The sequence below is a fragment of the Hypomesus nipponensis genome, chromosome 15, assembly GCF_054491055.1.
Source record: "Hypomesus nipponensis isolate SF chromosome 15, ASM5449105v1, whole genome shotgun sequence".
In the NCBI taxonomy this organism is placed as follows: domain Eukaryota; kingdom Metazoa; phylum Chordata; class Actinopteri; order Osmeriformes; family Osmeridae; genus Hypomesus; species Hypomesus nipponensis.
The window spans coordinates 2,048,234-2,065,650 of NC_140375.1; the positions used below are offsets into that span (position 1 = coordinate 2,048,234).

At 41.2% G+C, this 17,417-nt stretch overlaps 1 protein-coding gene across 6 annotated transcripts; it reads left to right on the plus strand.

Annotated features, from left to right (window-relative positions):
* Positions 1-2,445: 2,445 nt before the first annotated feature.
* On the plus strand, positions 2,446-10,885 carry LOC146256969 (G2/M phase-specific E3 ubiquitin-protein ligase-like). Of its 6 annotated transcripts, XM_084675224.1 has the most exons (7): positions 2,446-3,990; positions 4,075-4,162; positions 4,380-4,725; positions 4,843-5,165; positions 5,287-5,456; positions 5,977-6,190; positions 8,168-10,883. In XM_084675224.1, exons 3-6 carry the CDS (start codon positions 4,454-4,456, stop codon positions 6,031-6,033), a joined length of 822 nt encoding a protein of 273 aa, XP_084531350.1. In that variant the 5' UTR covers positions 2,446-3,990; positions 4,075-4,162; positions 4,380-4,453; the 3' UTR covers positions 6,034-6,190; positions 8,168-10,883. The 6 variants fall into 6 exon arrangements, with proteins under 6 accessions (XP_084531350.1, XP_084531349.1, XP_084531351.1 ...); XM_084675223.1 differs by having other exon boundaries at positions 2,446-4,285; XM_084675225.1 differs by lacking the exon at positions 4,075-4,162.
* The last annotated feature ends 6,532 nt before the right edge of the window (positions 10,886-17,417 follow it).

A 17,417-nucleotide genomic window follows, 5' to 3' on the forward strand; every position in this document is an offset into this window, starting at 1 on the left:
GTATTGAGAATGACAGTCACTCATTTCTGTCTTTTGTCACACCCTCCACCAGGGCCGGCCCAAGGCATAAGCGAACTAGAGAGCATACAATTTCTGGGGAAATTGTGAGTGTGTGCTTGTGGCTGCCCCAGCTTTCCATACACTCCTGGTGTTTACATATTTCAAAAAGCATTTAAGTGTATGACTACAGTTCTGACCATTGTGTTCCCTTGATAATAAGTTTGTAAAAATGACATGCATCACTCAGATGGAGGAGAGGTGATACTGGTTGGTTGGAAGAGAAGGAGGCCAAATGTAGCTCATGAAGATGCAGCGCTAGATAACTTATTAAATTGTAATCAGATATAAACAACTTGTTGGTTGCCCTATTATGTCCTATTATCCTCCTATTATCGCCCTATTATGTAATTTGAACGCCCTGAACGGCATCATTTGAGTAATGAGGGCAAGCGTAGGCTTATTGATAACTTAAAAAACGTTAAGTTTCATTATGCATCATAGAGGAGCCTAGTTAGAGAAGGATTTAGCAGTTTAATATTAGAAGCCTATTTTATTAATAATTTTCAGAGTAACCTCAAACCTTTCTTTTGTTTCTTTGACCTTACATTTTCTTTGAGGGCTTAGTGGTCTCGGTTTAACATCATTATTTATAGCGACATAATTACCGGACACTGTTAGCTCGCAATGTAGACAAAGAATGCCCCTGCAACAAAGTTGTAACTTGGTAACAAGTAGCCAGCTAGAAACCGAGCAGAAGTTTGTAGCCATATAAAGGCCTATAAATATAGGCTACTTGATTTGGCTGCAAGATTCGCTGATTTTGAGTGTCCAAGATATGATGGATTCTGATCTGGATCAACAGTCTAGCCATGTAGCTAAGGCTTGTCCGGGAAGAGTACATTTTTTTTTAACGGCAAGTCTGGAAGATCAATTTAGGCTAGTGCTACTTGCCCCGATGCACTGGACAAGTTATTAAAACTCAAACAAAATAAAATGCAATGTTAGGCCTACTTCACGTTATGTGCCACTCGTTACGTCTATCGATTTTATTTGAGCGAATTCTGCATCAGTAAAACCACCAACCCAAGATCTCTACAGACCAGCTAATTTCCTGCTCAACACTTCAACGGGGGCTTATTACTTGAAAGATGAATTAGGCTATTTACGGTCGTCTCAGTTACACCATGAGGGGTGGGAAATACTGTGATTTGCTTAAGAAGGCAAATGGCTAGTAAAACATAACATTTCATAATAATTTCAATAAATCAAGCAGCGCAGCAAGACCCAGTAAAATGTATATCCTACAGCTAAGCAAGGCTGACATTAATTATTTTCATGAACAGACAAAGTTTTGACATTGACAAAGTTTAGGCTGTGGCAATGAAGTTCAGGTTAGTAGTCAGATACTTTCACCTATTGAAAAACTTTTGAGTAAGGGGAAAGCCAAACATGTTCCGTCGCCGTTTGACTTTCTAAACATCTCTAAAGAGATGTTTTTGTTAGCTACTCATTAGTGTCTCGGGTAGGCTACAGCGTTGCAGTGAGCCGCCACACTGATTTGAAACCACAGGTAATGGTCATTTCACCAACAAATCGTTTATTAATGTCAAAATAAATCCTACAACAAAAACGTATTTGTGAGGAATGTTTATTTTAACGATTGAAAACAGATGCATCATGACCACTGTAGTATGTGTTGCCCAAGCAACAGAGGCTAATGTCATGATGCTAATGCTTCAGTGAAATAGTAGACTACCGTTTCCGAAAGTAGATGTGGGCCTACTTACTTAATAATATCAGCTAATATTGTACATTACATTTCACAATTATGTTTCACACCACAAAGTAAAATGATTAAATATCACCCTGGCCTCTTTGCTTGTGGCGTTTCTGCAGCTGCCTTGCAGACTAGTATCCCCCAAGTTAACAGATGGGAAACTAATGTTCTGCTAGAGATAGTCACGCGAGTTTTCGTGACGTTGGTGACGTTAGTGGCGTCAGTGACTGTGGCTAGCAAGTTAGCCACCGTTAGCTTCACTTTTTGCCACAAAAACGTAATTTCTACTTAAACCGTGCAATGGAACATAAATCCCAATACAACCAACGCAATCGCTACCGAGACGAACCTTTTGACATCGCCGTTGTCTATGTAGTCCAAATATTGAGGCATCCTTAGGGGGGCGAAAAGAAACAATAAATAATAAATAATATATATGTGAGATAACAATGGTTTGTGCTCGCCGAAGGCAAGCACACCCCAATTAAGAGGCTGCTTGGGGCCCCCATGACCACCAGGGGGCCCCCAAGAGCACTTTAAGTTACAGTTTAAAGGCCATACGGCAGGTTGATTTTTCCAACAAATTTTGATTTAGCTACTTTTCAGTATACCACATTAGGTACCCCACTTATTACTGTAAGACTTTGAATACTTGAAGTTCAAATCATCACATGACCAATCTGGGTTTGCTTCTGTTCAAATTAAAAACTGTATAAGGGCGAAATAAATCAATGTTATCATGTAAGCAACCTAACGAATAACATTGCTAATTAGTGCATTAGATTAATAGTGTGCGAATAATCAAGCATTGAAAATAATCAATAATATTTGCGTCACAAGGGGGCCCCTAATTCAATTCTGCGTAAGGCCCCATAAAGGCTTGGGCCGGCCCTACCCTGCCCTCCACACATTGTATTTTTCCCGCAGAAAAAAATATTTATAATATATTTAATATGCTGCAGGACCCAACCAAAATTCCTCTGGCCGCGCGGCGTCACTCTCACTATGGAACCGACAGTCAAGCGCGTCTCCCCTGGAGTTCTTAGTCGAGCCTGCCACTTATCAACCAGTCAAAAAAAGAAAGGGTCTACACAATAGCCAATTGGAAAAAAAGTACCATTGTATCTGGGTAAGATTTAATGCAACAACCAATGGAAAAAAAGCATATTTTTTGTGATTCTGGTAAGTCTTCCGAAAGTTTTGTTCACCTACAAAGCAAACCGCTGGAGCTTGAGCATCACTGAGCACAGTCATGATCTCCTGTTTTAATGTTACAACAAATTCACAACTTGTTTGACACAAACAATGACAACTGGACTACTGAAAAAATGTTTCCCAGATAATAAGCATCGGTTTTTCACGAGTCTCTTAACCAACAGTTTTACAGCCTGTTCACTGACAACACCTGCTCAGAACAAGTAGTTCATAGATTTAGCCGGTGTGTATCGGTGAAACTCACTCCTCAGGTAACTAAGAGGCCACCCGCATCAATGGCTATCTAGCTTTTCGTTGGTGTAGTTGGAAGTGGCGGCGCTTGGGATGCCCAAGGTGGGAGGATCGAACCCAGTGCGGGATGTAAATGGGCCTGACACCTCTGACTTTTAAAATAATGTCATATTTTATTATTATATCCTGGCCATGGATGCATTAATCATTGCTGCCTTTCAAAGATGTCAGGTACAAAGCAAGTAATTTTGACCCCCTGAGGGGGGGGGGGGGGGGGGGGGAGAGAATGTCACTCTTGCCTGTCTTCAAAACTTGAAAGCCCTAGTGATCGCTTTTTGTAACCTCTTTAGACCACCTTGTTACCCTCCCACCTTATGTGGGAAGTCTACCCGTTAGTTGCAAATCAGCGCCTTCATCAGTTAATCCCACACACTTGACCATGAAAAAAAGGTCTAGTAGGATGATATGATTGCGGGACCACTCCAACTACTACCAATACTAATAATAATGATTATAATGCCAATTATGACATTCTTTGTGCATTATTTATTTAGGTCTACTACTCAGACTCACCCTAGCTTCAACAAGGATGTTGTATTGTTACCTCATCCAGAATGGAGTGAAGTTTGCAAGCACAAGACCAGAAGAAGGCTTCATGAAAGTGGCTATATTTTAAGTGCCTTTTAAATTAGAAAAATGTGGGACTGCAGGACTGTTATTGCAGAGATTAGGGAAGCCTTCAAAGACAGAATTCCTGAGGATGTTGGGTAAATATTCGGAATATTCATGGACTATTAACACATTGTTATGAAATTTAATTTACATTTGTTATTTTTCCATTTTCTTTCCAGTATTGAACTTTTGATGCCATGTGGAAACAAATTGATTTCCTCAAAGTTGTGCGAAGGACAGGAACTGAATGGCTTTATGATTCACAAAGTATTCAGATCAAAGGCTGTGTACATTAGACCGTCAACCATCCTTCCAGTTCCTTTAAGCTTTAAACAAATAATAATTGTAAAGCAGAGCTCTTTGCTCGGTTTGGAGCACACAAATTTCATGGTTTGGTCAATTTGTTTAGCCCCTTGATTTTTTAGATTGATTTTCTGATAACATTTTTGTAATTTACTTTTCCCTTTTTTTATGTTTGTTTTAGTTAGAGGACAGTTGCGTAGAAGTTGACGCGTCATCAGCGAATGACCACACAGCTACCACTGCCAATCAGACCACATGACTACAAGGGCTAGGGGAGCTCAACTTGTATCAACACAGCAGGTTTCTAGTTATCCATTCACAAGGAGAGCCAGAGTGAACCGGTCCTCTGAAACACAGCAAGGGTCCAGTGGAACCATTGCTGGAGCGAACCAGCATGTGAAAAATGTCTCATCAGCCAGCAATGACGACTACAGAACCTACCTTTCAATCATGGGTTCCATCTCAGATTTTTCTTCTGACGATGAGGAATTAAGCCAAACTATCACGGACAGTCTTGAGAGTCACTTGTAAGTAACTGGGTAGTATGACATTGTTAAATGAGAAGATGTTATGAGTTTACAACTTTAAGCTATTGTGTAGCAATTTAAGTACATTTAAATTCAATTCTCTTTCTCTTTACACAGGGCTTCAGAATTCCATAACACTAAATCAGCGCATGATGTTCTTCTCAGTCTTGCATCCCAAATTATCAGTAACCAAAAATGCAGATTCAACATCAATAGGTCCTCAGTACTGGATGGTGCCATGCGTGGCTTCAAACGACTGTCCTACAATCCCTCATACCAGATGTACACCAAGTTTTCAAATGACTTGGGAATAGATGAAGAGGCTGTGGACCTCGGTGGTCCTACAAGAACATTTTTACGATTGCTTTTGGAAGCCTTGATACAGTCACCAATGTTTGAAGGAAAGGATGTCAAAATGAATTTGGGTCTGGACAATTCTGGTACATGCTATATTTGTGGTCCCAAATATTGATTGCTTCAGATTTCCCATAAACCCAGCCCTCGTTTTGTCCTATTCATGTTATCCTATGTTTTGTCTGTCAATGTTATGTTTTTGAGAAGATCGCTATTTCATTGCTGGTCGGGCCATTGCTGTAAGTCTTGTTCAAGGTGGTCCTCCTCCAGGCTTCCTGGCATCAACACTGTATGCCTGTCTAGTTGGTGAAAAGTCCTCAATAAAGCCTGTCTTGGAAGACCTTGTTGACCCTGACCTGTATGAGAAGGTTAAAAAGGTAATTCGACTTTATAAATATTGTAAAATGCATTGAACATTGAAGTAAGTAAGTATATTTTATTCCATGTGTGATGGCTGCAGCTCGATGGTTAAAGCAAGGTATCACTGGTCGAACAGAAGTGAAGAAAACAATAGCTGCACAAATGCAGGCATGAGTCTTTGGAGAATCATTATTTTTCCAATGCAGAAAGTGTATGTTTTTTAACTAATTTAAATTAATATAATTGAATAAAATATAAAACGAAGATTTGATGAGCAGAATTAATGAGCCTAATCTGGGGTGTCCCACACAAACGGTCAGAATACAGAGTTATAACTAACTTCTTTCAAATAGTTTTTTTTATGTATTTAAGATGATCAAATATTTTGGCTGAAATGTTATCCTATTTTCTGATTGCATCTTGAATTTTCTAGCTTTATCTGCATTAGTAATACAAATCATCTCTTTGCCCATCGCTATCCTAAAAATAATTGATTAGCGTTCCAATTTGGAACATAAGTATTTTTATTTTTTACAGATTTGGGGAGGGGCTGAATACCCTAGGTGTTCTGGATGCAATCCGAATGCATCCTAACAGTTTTAGGCCCTTAAATGTGCCATGAACCATCTGCACTCACTGCTGACATAATGGATCACCATTTCCACATCCACCTGTCTGAAGTGGGAAGCAACAAGAGAAGTGCAGAGGAACTTGTGGCACCATTTGAGGGACTACCTGCAGGATGTTGAAGGTAAATACTAGGTAAATTATGGCACCGTCTCATGCTATTGGTCACTCCAGATGTACACAATATTAAATAATGAAAAAAAACGTTTGACCTACGACTTTCACAGTTGTATGACAAATTGTCCATTTCCTTCTCTCATTTCTGTTCACTATTTGTTATACAGGTGCATCTAAAAAAAGTTGATTTTAGTAATTCGATTCAAAAAGTGAAACTCCTATATTATAGAGATTCATTACACACTGACTGATATTTCAAGTATTTATTTTGATGATTATAACTGACAACTAAATGAAAACCCCAAATTCAGTATCTCAGAAAATCTGAATATTACCTTAAGACCAATAAAAAAAAAGAATAAAAAAAAAGGATTTAACACAAATGTTGGACTACTGAAAAGCATGAACATGTACAACACTCTATACTTGGTCGGGCCCCTTTTGCATGAATGACTGCATCGATGTGGCGTGGCATGGAGGCCATCAGTCTGGCTCTGCTGAGGTGTCATGGGAGCCCAGGTTGCTCTGATAGGTGCCTTCTGCTCTTCTGTGTTGTTGGGTCTGGTGTCTCGCACCTTCCTCTTCACAATACCCCATAGGTTCTCTATGGGGTTTAGGTCAGGCGAGTTTGCTGGCCAATCAAGCGCAGGGATACCGTGGTCCTTAAACCAGGTACTGGTACCTTTGGCAGTGAGTGCAGGTGCCAAGTCCTGCTGGAAAATAAAATCCACATATCCATAAAGCTGGTCAGCAGAGGGAAGCATGAACTGCTCTAAAACTTCCTGGTAGACGGCTGCGCTGACCTTGAACCTGAGAAAACAGAGGACCAACACCAGCAGATGACATGGCAGCCCAAACCATCACCGACTGTGGAGACTTTACACTGGACCTCAAGCAACTTGGATTCTGTGCCTCTCCTCTTCTTCCAGACTCTCTGAGACCTTGATTTCCAAATGAAATGCAAAATGTACTCCTGAGAAGAGAACTTTGGACCACTGAGCAACAGTCCAGTCCTTTTTGTCCTTAGCCCAGGTAAGACACCTCTGATGTCGTTTGTAGTTCAAGAGTGGCTTGACACAAGGTATGCGACAGTTGAAGCCCATGTCCTGGATATGTCTGTGCGTGGTGGCTCTTGAAGCACGGACTCCAGCTGCAGTCCACTCCTTGTGAATCTCCCCCAAATTCTTGAATGGCCTTTCACAATCCTCTCAAGGCTGCGGTTATCCCTGTTGCTTGTACACTTTTCTACCACATTTTTTCCTTCCATTCAACTTTCCATTAATGTGCTTGGATACAGCACTCTGTGAACAGCCAGCTTCTTTAGCAATGACCTTTTGTGTCTTATCCTCCTTGTGCAGGGTGTCAATGACCGTCTTCTGGACAACTGTCAAGTCAGCAGTCTTCCCCATGATTGTGTAGCCTACTGAACCAAACACAGAGACCATGTTAAGGCTCAGGAAACCTTTGCTGGTGTTTTGAGTTAATTAGCTGATTAGAGTCTGACACCATGAGTCTTCAATATTGAACTTTTTCACAGTATTCTAATTTTCTGAGATACTGAATTTTGGGTGTCCAATAGCTGTCAGTTATTATCATAAAAATTAAAAAAAATAAACTATTGAAATATATCAGTCTGTGTGTAATGAATCTATATAATATAGGAGTTTAATTTTTTGAATCGAATTACTGAAATAGATCAACTTTTTGATGAATCTTTGAGATGCACCTGTATTTTGTATTCTTCTCCACCCCCTTTATCTTCTTTATTCTTTGATTCCTTAAATTCTAGTATTTCTCAAACCCTTTATCACTATCACTTTATGCTTTCTATTTTCTATACATTTCTTTCTTTCACTCCTTTTGTCATTCTTTCCATGGCTCACTTTTTCTGTCTTTCTTTGAGTCTATAACTTTAGTGTTTTCTATGTTGTAACTTCCTGGTATGACTGCTGTACATTTTCATTGTTTTCTTGCTTGTTTACAGAGCAAGAAGGACCGTCAAAGCTAGGTAAAATCCTAGCCTTTGCCACCGTTGCAAGTGTCATCCCTCCAGTTGGCTTCGCCCCTCAGCCATCTATCGATTTCCTGAATGATCACTCCTCCAGCCCAAGACGCTGTTTGCCTATGGCCAACACCTGCATAAACTGCCTTAAGCTACCACTTTTGAACACATGTGGGGATTTCAGAGAGAATGGACTTTGCACTCGGTAACAAACAGGGTTTTGGTAGGGAATAACAGGAGATACAGAAATAATTATATGCCGTGATTGCCATCATCAATAAGTGGGTCTACTGTTTCCTGAAGTGTGTTGATAATTGTTTGATTAACATTAAAGTAATTTTCAGGAACAACAATGTTGTTTTCAGTCTCTAAATGTAGAGTGCTATCTTCATTGAGTCCAAGGGTCTCATTTCCTGCAAAAATGTCATCAATTGCCAAGTTACCAGCTCCAGCACTGTTAAGAACCCCTCTCTGCCAAAGTTGTGGAGGAGTTTGTCCTCCCTGTGTAGACAATCCATGGTGGTTCCACTGATTTTGTAATTCTGCAGCCGCTCTTGGCAAGTAGATGTAGTGAAGACAAAACAAATGTAGTTCATCTCTAGAATCCAGTATGCCCTCATTTTCCATGAAGGCAAACAGGTTACTAAAGTGAAACGACACAACTTTATTTAGCTCTGCCCACAATCACTCTATCCTCTGATTGTGGACACTGAGGCCAGGAATGACACTGCGTCTGTTTATCCCTCTTCTCTCCAGCATATACCTGGCCCTTAAGGGAAGGCCAAAGCTCAGTACACCAGTGCAAAATAGTTCCAATACACTTGAGGCTCTATTGTAATTGAGGCACTGCAAGTATACGATGGTCCGACTAAAACTGTCAACACATCCATGAAAGACCATCCTCCACCTCACCAGTTTATGGTTTCCATCAATATGCCTGTGGGAAAATTGAAATGTCAATGAAAAAAATAACTACAACCGTGGTAAATATTTGTACAGAGACAGAATGTGTTCCTAACTTGCTTAACCTGTTTGTTGTCAATTTTTCTCAACTCGCATGATTTATGACATATCTGAAGCCTGTGATAAGGCATTTAATGTAACCTTAACCCCCTTTACTGCTGTTGATGTGCAGCAATTCAAAAACCTTTGTGTGTTTGTACATGAATTTCTACAACCCGGCGAAAAAGAAAAAAAGTGTTTCATTGAGAAGGTCCATTGCCAGACAAATAATAAAGTAAATGTTCGTGGTATGTCAACTAGTTTACAGAAAGTGTTTAAAACAAAGGGTGAACTATTAAATTAACATTAAAATTAAATTAAACAACAGCGTAAGACCTAGTCTAATACTAAATAAAAAATACAGTAAAATATTGGGCAGATGAAATTTGTTGTGGGCATGAAGGGTCTCCTCAGGATGAATAATACTGTAGGTGGTAAATGCATTCCAGTGTTTTGGTATAAAAATTAGTGCTGTCAGTTTAACGCGTTATTAACGGCGTTAATGCAAACCCAAATTAACGGTGCAATTCTTTTATCGCAAGATTAACACTCTTTTTGGCCAAGCAAACTTTGTAGTTTTTTTCACATGCTATTGCAACAGCTTCCGACGTTAGAAAAACTACAACACCACACCGGATCTAGCTAGACCGGAAACAAAACAACAGGCACGCCACACACACTTGTATAAAAGTAAATGTAATAAAGTAAACCTGTTATTGTATATTGTTACTGTAATAGTTCCGTTGCTGTATATTTTTATTGTTATAGTTTACTAGTTGGAGACAACGGGGGGCTGGTTGTTTTCATCCTTATTCGTATAAATATAACCTATTTTAGAGTTGTTTCCCCCGGAACAGATTTCATGTTCCAACCAAGGGGGGCTGTCGCTGTCTTGGTGTGTGGGGCTGCATCAAATACCCTCTTAGCTTTGTTAAATTGCTGCACTAGTCCACACTTGACCGGTGGGGATCTCATTCTATTATGACTGTAGCTGCTCCTGGCATTCTCTAATCCCTGTTCTCCTCTCTGTCCCCCCCACACATCCCTTGTGGTGTGGGGGGTCTGAGCTGTCAGGACCTGCCTGGTCGTCGGTCTACCAACGCTGGACCAGGTCGTCAACCGGAAACCAGTCTCCATGACGGCCAGCAGCGAGTTTCCAGGTCCCATCCAACGTCCATAAAGCCGAACAATGGATTTTTGGTGTTTCAAAACCCATTGACATTGTATGACTATGTTTAGCTTGTGTTCTGCTCCTCTATCTTACCAACCGTCTATGGAGGAGGGGATCCCTCTCTGAATTGCTCCTCCCAAGGTTTCTTCCATTTTTTCTCCCGTTGGGAGTTTTTCCTTGTCTTCCTTGAGGGTTTAGGTTGGTTGAGGGGCAGTTCTATGGGCGTATGTGAAGCCCCCTGTGACATGCTTGCGTGTAAAAAGGGCTATACAAATACATTTGATTTGATTTGACTTGTTTGGTTTGCGAGCCGGCTAAAGAGTAGTAGCAGAGCCCGTTTACGGATATTCTACATTCTCTGGTAGTAGGCTAACGTTACGTTTAGAATGGATGGCGAGCACGAGACGCCAAAATGGATGCCAACAAGATTCTGAATGGAAAGTTTACTTTTAAAAAGTTGCCAAATGGTTCCATTGACAAGACCAAAGTGATCTGTGTGTTTTGTGGTTATAAACTTAGCTATCATCGTAGCACGTCCAGTCTGAAATACCACTTGATGGCCAAGCACACAGCTGATGCTAATTCTCTGCCCCCTCGTCAAAGCCAGGCGATTGCAATGTTGTTTCGAATAAAAAAAATATATACATGAAGCAATCCGAACCACTTTTCCAAAAAGAACAAAAAGAAATCAAGGAACAAAAAAAATTCAAGGGACATTTAGAATAGATAAAAATGTGCGATTAATTGTGATTAATCGCGAGTTAACTATGACATTAATGCGATTAATCGCGATTAAATGTTTTAATCGTTTGACAGCACTAATAAAAATACACAAAAAAAACCAAATAAAAAAAAACTGAACCATCTGAAACGTAAGAATAGTTCCAACATTTGTATTTAATGTTACTACAAACATTTTCTGTGGTATATGGACTTCTACCGTAGTGTACTGTGGCAATAGTAAGTAAAGTTAAAAACAAAAGTATTACTTGGCCAGAACTATTTCAGATCAGAAAAAATACTAATCATAACTGGCATTTGAACATTGTAAATTCTTTGTCGAATTGCACGGCGTCGCCGGAAGGCACGTCCAACTGGATCAAGATATTGCAGACACACGCCAGCGTTGTATTCTGATGTTGCGTGATTGCAGTCCTCCTAACACATACCTTTCCTCTGCATTTGAGGTGGTTTGAAGGATCTCTCTAATAATGTCAGTCAATACCTCGTCAGACATTTCTGTATAAGTCAGTGGTCCAATTTCAAGTTGTTCTCTGTCTGTTCAGTGTCCTGCTGATTCAAAGCATACAGCTTTTCTTTGCCAACTCATTCCAAGAGATAAACAGTGGGTAATTTGATCATGTAGTATACTGTGCTGAGGCTGACCAGGAAGACCATTTCTGATGGTTGGAGGTGCTCTTGAATCAAACATAGCTCGTTGTCTCACTTCTAATGATCTCAAATTTTCATTTCAATTGATGATTGAATGAAGACAGGCATACATAGCCTCAAGTGCAACCAAACCTTCCTGACTGTCACTCCCTCCTAACTGCTGGCTAATCAAAATTAAGGAAAACATTGTCCATGTGTAAGAATCAAGCTCACTAAATAATCTTTGCAAACCCATGCCGTCAGGTCCCATCCTCTCAGTTTCCCTTATAATGTCATGAACACACCGCGTTGGATTTGTAAATGTCCTTGTCATTAACATTAACTTCCACTAAAACAAACGGGCCTAGCAAAAGAAGGTAAATCAAATGAAACATCATGTCTACCGTGCTAAACTTTCTAACAAAACACTGTAAATGTTTATTTTAAGCGTCGTTCTACTGCTTGTTTTAATTGTGCCTTGTTGCTCCGGTTTAGCAAACACTGCTCTGGCTTCAAGGCTGTAAGCCAATCAGGAACTGAGAACTGCCTTCCGTTTCAATCAAACTCACATAGACAAGTATTCTCTCTTATACATATAACTATTCTTATTCACATAGACTAGTAATCTTACTTACATATCCTATCATTCTGTTTCACACATACTATTTATCTTTCTTACACATATTGTCATACTTTAGTATGATGGTGCATATAAGAGGGTATTTGTGTCTGTGTAAGGGAGTATGCCAGTTTATGTGCAAGAGTATAATAGTGTATATGCGAGACAAGGGTGTAGGTTTGGTCTCAGACTTGGTGGGGACATCAACCCCCCCCCCCCTCCCCCGGAGCGCAAATCGAGATGCCATTCTGTATACTATCCCTAAAGAGCTATAACTGTATAATCTAAAAAATGCACTCTCAAAAAAAAGAGACTGTGATGATGAGACTGTAATGCCGAACCACAAAATGTTTTATTATCATAAACCTCACCTGAAGCCCTGATGCTGTTTCCTCAGCCTGCTCTACATCTGGAGTGTTTTCATGCTGTCTTTCCTGCATACAAAATGGTTCATTTTGTAGCCTATCCTATGGCTAGCAAGTTTAACCCTCCTACCATATTGTATACAGTGTTATTTGGACATGAATAATCAAATAATGATTAATTATATTTGAATAACCAACAGTGTTAACTTATTCACATTGCCAACTGTTTTTTTCCAGCACCTGTCTAGCAATGCAGTGACATTCCATCAACTGTGAATTTGTCCTAGGCTAGACTCCTAACCTTGGTTGAAAGATTAGCTACTGTACAGAAGCTAGGTTTAACTGTAACAATATCCTGGGTAACATATAATATGGACTACTTACTAACCGAGAGTGAGGTCATGCCGGGAAATATCAAACTGAGGCTGGAAAGTATCGACCGAGCGATAGCGGGGGTTGATACGGCAAAGCCGAGGTTTGATATTTCCTGGCATGACCGAACGGTCGAGGTTAGTAAGTAGTTTATTATATGGCCTTTTTAGCTTCTTTTCATTTTGTAAACGAAAATAAATGGTACCTCGAGGCTAATTGTAGCTAGCTCTCAAGTCTTCTCACGCTGTGTTTCATGTGTTGCCTCGCAACTCATTACTTTTGATAGAAGGCGGACAACATGGTTCTGCTAAAATGGATTTAATTTCAACACAAAATAACGACACAAGTGATTCAATGAGTCTAGTCTTTATCCTCACTTTCGATGACAAATCTTTTCAGCATCATCTGGATAGTAAAACTCAGCAGCTGACTCGTCGATATCGCTCATTTTGCAGATGACGTCAGAGGGCAATACGGAGCCGTATTGACCGCGAGGAGGACAATACGCGGCTGGCATGACTACCCATTAGCCAATCAGAAAGCTCGTACCGTCGTTGCCATATAATAACACCAGTTAATACTTTTTCCACAGTAGAATCTGCATTTGAAAGCCTGGTAACACTACCACTGCTAGTGTCGCTAGTTATTTAGCCTGACTTACACTGCTTTTTGAAAAAGCTTCGTATGTCCCCTTTCTTCTTCTTGGGTGGAGGCATATCTGATCTTCAAAGCACAAAAAGGGGCAAACATTTACATGCTGAAGGGCAAAAGGAATATTAAAATGTGTTACTCTGGCCTTTTATGTATTGTCGGCAGACAGCCCTGGTAAGTTAGCTGTACCGTTGTCGCCGACACACCCGCTAGCCTGTCTGCGACTGCCAGTAAAGGCCGATTTATACTTCTACGTCTCGATTTACGGACAGACGCACGCACGAAGTTGGACGGATTGGTTGAATTTATACTACTCCGATGGCTCTGCGTGCTGAAAGCAATTCACCAGCAGAACAGTAGATGGCACTGCAATGCTCGCTAGGTTATCGAAAAGTCGGAGCAAATTTACAAATTAGCCGCTTCATCAATAAAATAAGCACATTCTTAGCAACTGCACTGCCCATTTCTCGTCACATTTTAATTCAGATGCTGATTTACATGTACTGTTTAGCTGAAATATGAATTGTAAAAACTTACAACAATGGCGGTCAAAGGATTCTGTTCTCTTGTTGGTCACGGCGACCCCCCCCCCTGACGCAAGCGGTTCTTAATATGGACCAATCACAGCGAAGGGGTATCCGTAAAATGACGGACGGACAGACGGAGAGTCAGGAAAATCAGGAGGTGCACGCAGAGCTCTGCGAGAGGCTCGGAGAGGGCACGGAGAGGGAGTTCCTTGACGGAGAGGGCGTTCCCTGTGTGCGGGTGCGTAAAAACGCAGAAGTATAAATCCGCCTTAACATGTGCTTCTTCCCGTGCATGTCGTGTGTCAGATAACCCTCCCCCTTCGGGTTTTCAGCCAATCAAATTATGTCGTTTCTTGTACTGTCGCGTCCTGGCCGTCGGAATCAATCCATATAGCAGCACAATTAGCTAAAATATTGGTGGGGACAATTTTGTCATTTTCAAATGTTGGTGGGGACAAGTACCTAGCGTCCCCCCCTAAATCTACGCCCATGTGTGAGAGTATAATAGTGTATATGTGAGAGTATATTGGTGTATGTGTGAGAGTATAATAGTGTATGTGCAAGAGTATAATAGTGTATGTTTGAGAGTATAATGGTGTATGTACAAGAGTATAATAGTGTATGTGTGAGAGTATAATGGTATATATGTGAGGTTATGGTGTTGTATGTGAGACCAAGTATGAATTACGGCCTATACGGCCTCTCATAGTAAACTGCTGTGTACCCACACACACACACACACACACACAAATCAGGTTACACAAGGATACAGAAATAAGTTCTGTAAGAATCCCAGTTGTCCCTCTGTTGTGTTGCTGCCATCTGCTCGTGTTCAGGAGGGAGCGAGAACAACACAAACACTCCGACACCAGAACACACGTCTACTGCATGTTAGCAGTCCAGGTTCAAGGTAGACGTCCTACTCAGTGGGGTTCTCAAGCTGTTACCTGTACATCTGAGCTGAACCATTGTGTTACAGCGTGGCTGACTGTCCATTGAGCAAGCATGACTCTCTCTCCAGGGCCGACAGTCAATCCATCAGGACAAAGCATTTGAATGCTAAATCAACCCTTCACTGTGGGTTAATTGAGAAGCCTCGAGGATGTCAGCAAGTCAAAAAACGTCTCTCGAAAATGTCTCTCTTCTGTTGGACTCTCTTGAAAACATCTCTCCCTCTGATCTGTGAATAGAACTCCCATTATGGAAAAGAGGCAAACATCTGTGTTCTAAGCAGTCTTGGAGGGGAGAGAGAATTTTCGAATTGAAATTCAGTATCTCTGTCATTCCAGCTGCGTGGTTAGGTACCCTCTTGACTCGAGCTAATTGCCTTATCCAGCAGTCTGATGAAGCTGGGGACCCAAGTATCGAGCTGTGTGGATGAGGGAGGCAGGAAATAAGTCTGGGGGAAAAAAATCGTAGTGAATCAAGTACAAAGTTATAATTATTCCGTCTGCGGTGGATTGACCCGAGTGAGTTTTTAAATCCCATTTCTGTTCACATTTTGTTCTGTTCCTGTAGTTAAACGTTGACTTAATTAGAAGCAAGCTGTGTTTTATCAGAAGACTCTGACCACATGGATCAGAAGGCTAGTCAATGCATGAGCGAATGGAATCTTGTTGAGGAACTGTGAGTCCCAGCAGGTTTCTGGGGAGGCTGGTGAAGATGTGACTGTGAGCACGCTCTACAGGAGCACTAGTTTCACAGAAATACTAGTGTTGATCCACGCATGGCAATCCGATTGTTATCGGGTATCAGTGACATGTAAACTCACACATAAACACACACGTACAGTACAGTACATTGTGTACACACACAGGTGTTCACGGCCATTCCGTTCACACACACACACTTTTGAGTTCGTTGTGAGCTCCCTTCAGGTGAAAACAAGCCATGTGTGTGTCCCCTGATGGAGATAAATGAAAATGTTCAAACAATGCCGCACACCACCTCCTGCATGTGATCAAAATACTGCAACATTCCGTGTTACGATGTGAGAAACAGAAGTGCTAGTACTAGTGAGCTTGGCCAAAGTGTGTGTGAGTGTGTGTGTGTGTGTGTGTGTTCAGCAAAACAGCTCCCTTGTCGATCTTGTTTCATAAATGATTCAGGGGGTCGGAGTCATCTGAGCTCCTTAACTGTTGACCCACTATGGTCGACTGTGCCGTGTATTATTAATGTGTGTGTGTGTGTTGTGTCACACGTATACAGGCAATGCCTGTTTGCGTGTGTCTGCAGATTTGTCTGTCTGTGTGTGTATGTCTGTCAGTGTGTGTGTGTGCGTGTGTGTTTGATGACCACGACGAGCTCTAAGTGTTGAGTCCCCTTGCAGGCCCCAAAGTGGTGTATTATTAATGAAAGCTGTGATCTGCTGTGGTGTGTACAGAGCTAACAGCAGAGAGAGGCCGCAGTCTGCTTAACCACAGCGTCCACACACACACACACATACACACACACACTCACTCCTGAGCACCGCTACGCATCACCGGCAGCCACCTTTTAAGGTCTAGTGCTGGTGTGCAACTAGTAACCTAATCATCTCTCCGGGGTTGTGGTTCGCTTTGTGGTCAAGATATGAAGGAACAGCTGGAGGTGCAACCCACTGGGTAGACTGCCTGGTACTGAACACATACTGGGATGGGGAAGACAGTCGCGGGCTCTAGACAGTTCTGCCGTTACAATACACTGTGTTAAAGTGCTTTCACAACTCCTTCTGCTGTCATAGGCAACCAGTCAAACACACCCACAAGTCAAAACATGTGCACACACGCACTGTATTATTACTCGCCTCAAATGACATGACCTGTGGGAGATTCAGTCACCTCAATGGCTTCTGTTTCCATCTAAAGTGATGTCATAAATCATACAACATAATACACACCAGACCAAACACATTTATTGCATTATATAATATGCTGTATGCCTTCATAGATAATGAACTCCCTTATATATTAATCACTTCCGAATATAAACAACCTTGGTGCACATTAATCTTTGCTAAGGAAGGTGGGACCAAACAGTGACTAGTCATTAACTCAGAAAGGCACCGCCTCCAGTAACGCCTTAGCAAGACATTTAGCGCCATGAATTGTGACAGATAATACGAGATGATGTATGAATGTGTGTGTATGTGTGTGTATGTTGTGGCACGCCCAGG

Bases quoted from the DNA above. Each gene is read 5' to 3' on its own strand.
- LOC146256969 (XM_084675222.1), top strand. From the start codon at position 4,454: ATGACTACAAGGGCTAGGGGAGCTCAACTTGTATCAACACAGCAGGTT. The intron at 4,726-4,842 runs GTAAGTAACTGG...CTCTTTACACAG, and splicing joins GACAGTCTTGAGAGTCACTT to GGCTTCAGAATTCCATAACA. The intron at 5,166-5,286 runs GTACATGCTATA...GTTTTTGAGAAG, and splicing joins TTTGGGTCTGGACAATTCTG to ATCGCTATTTCATTGCTGGT.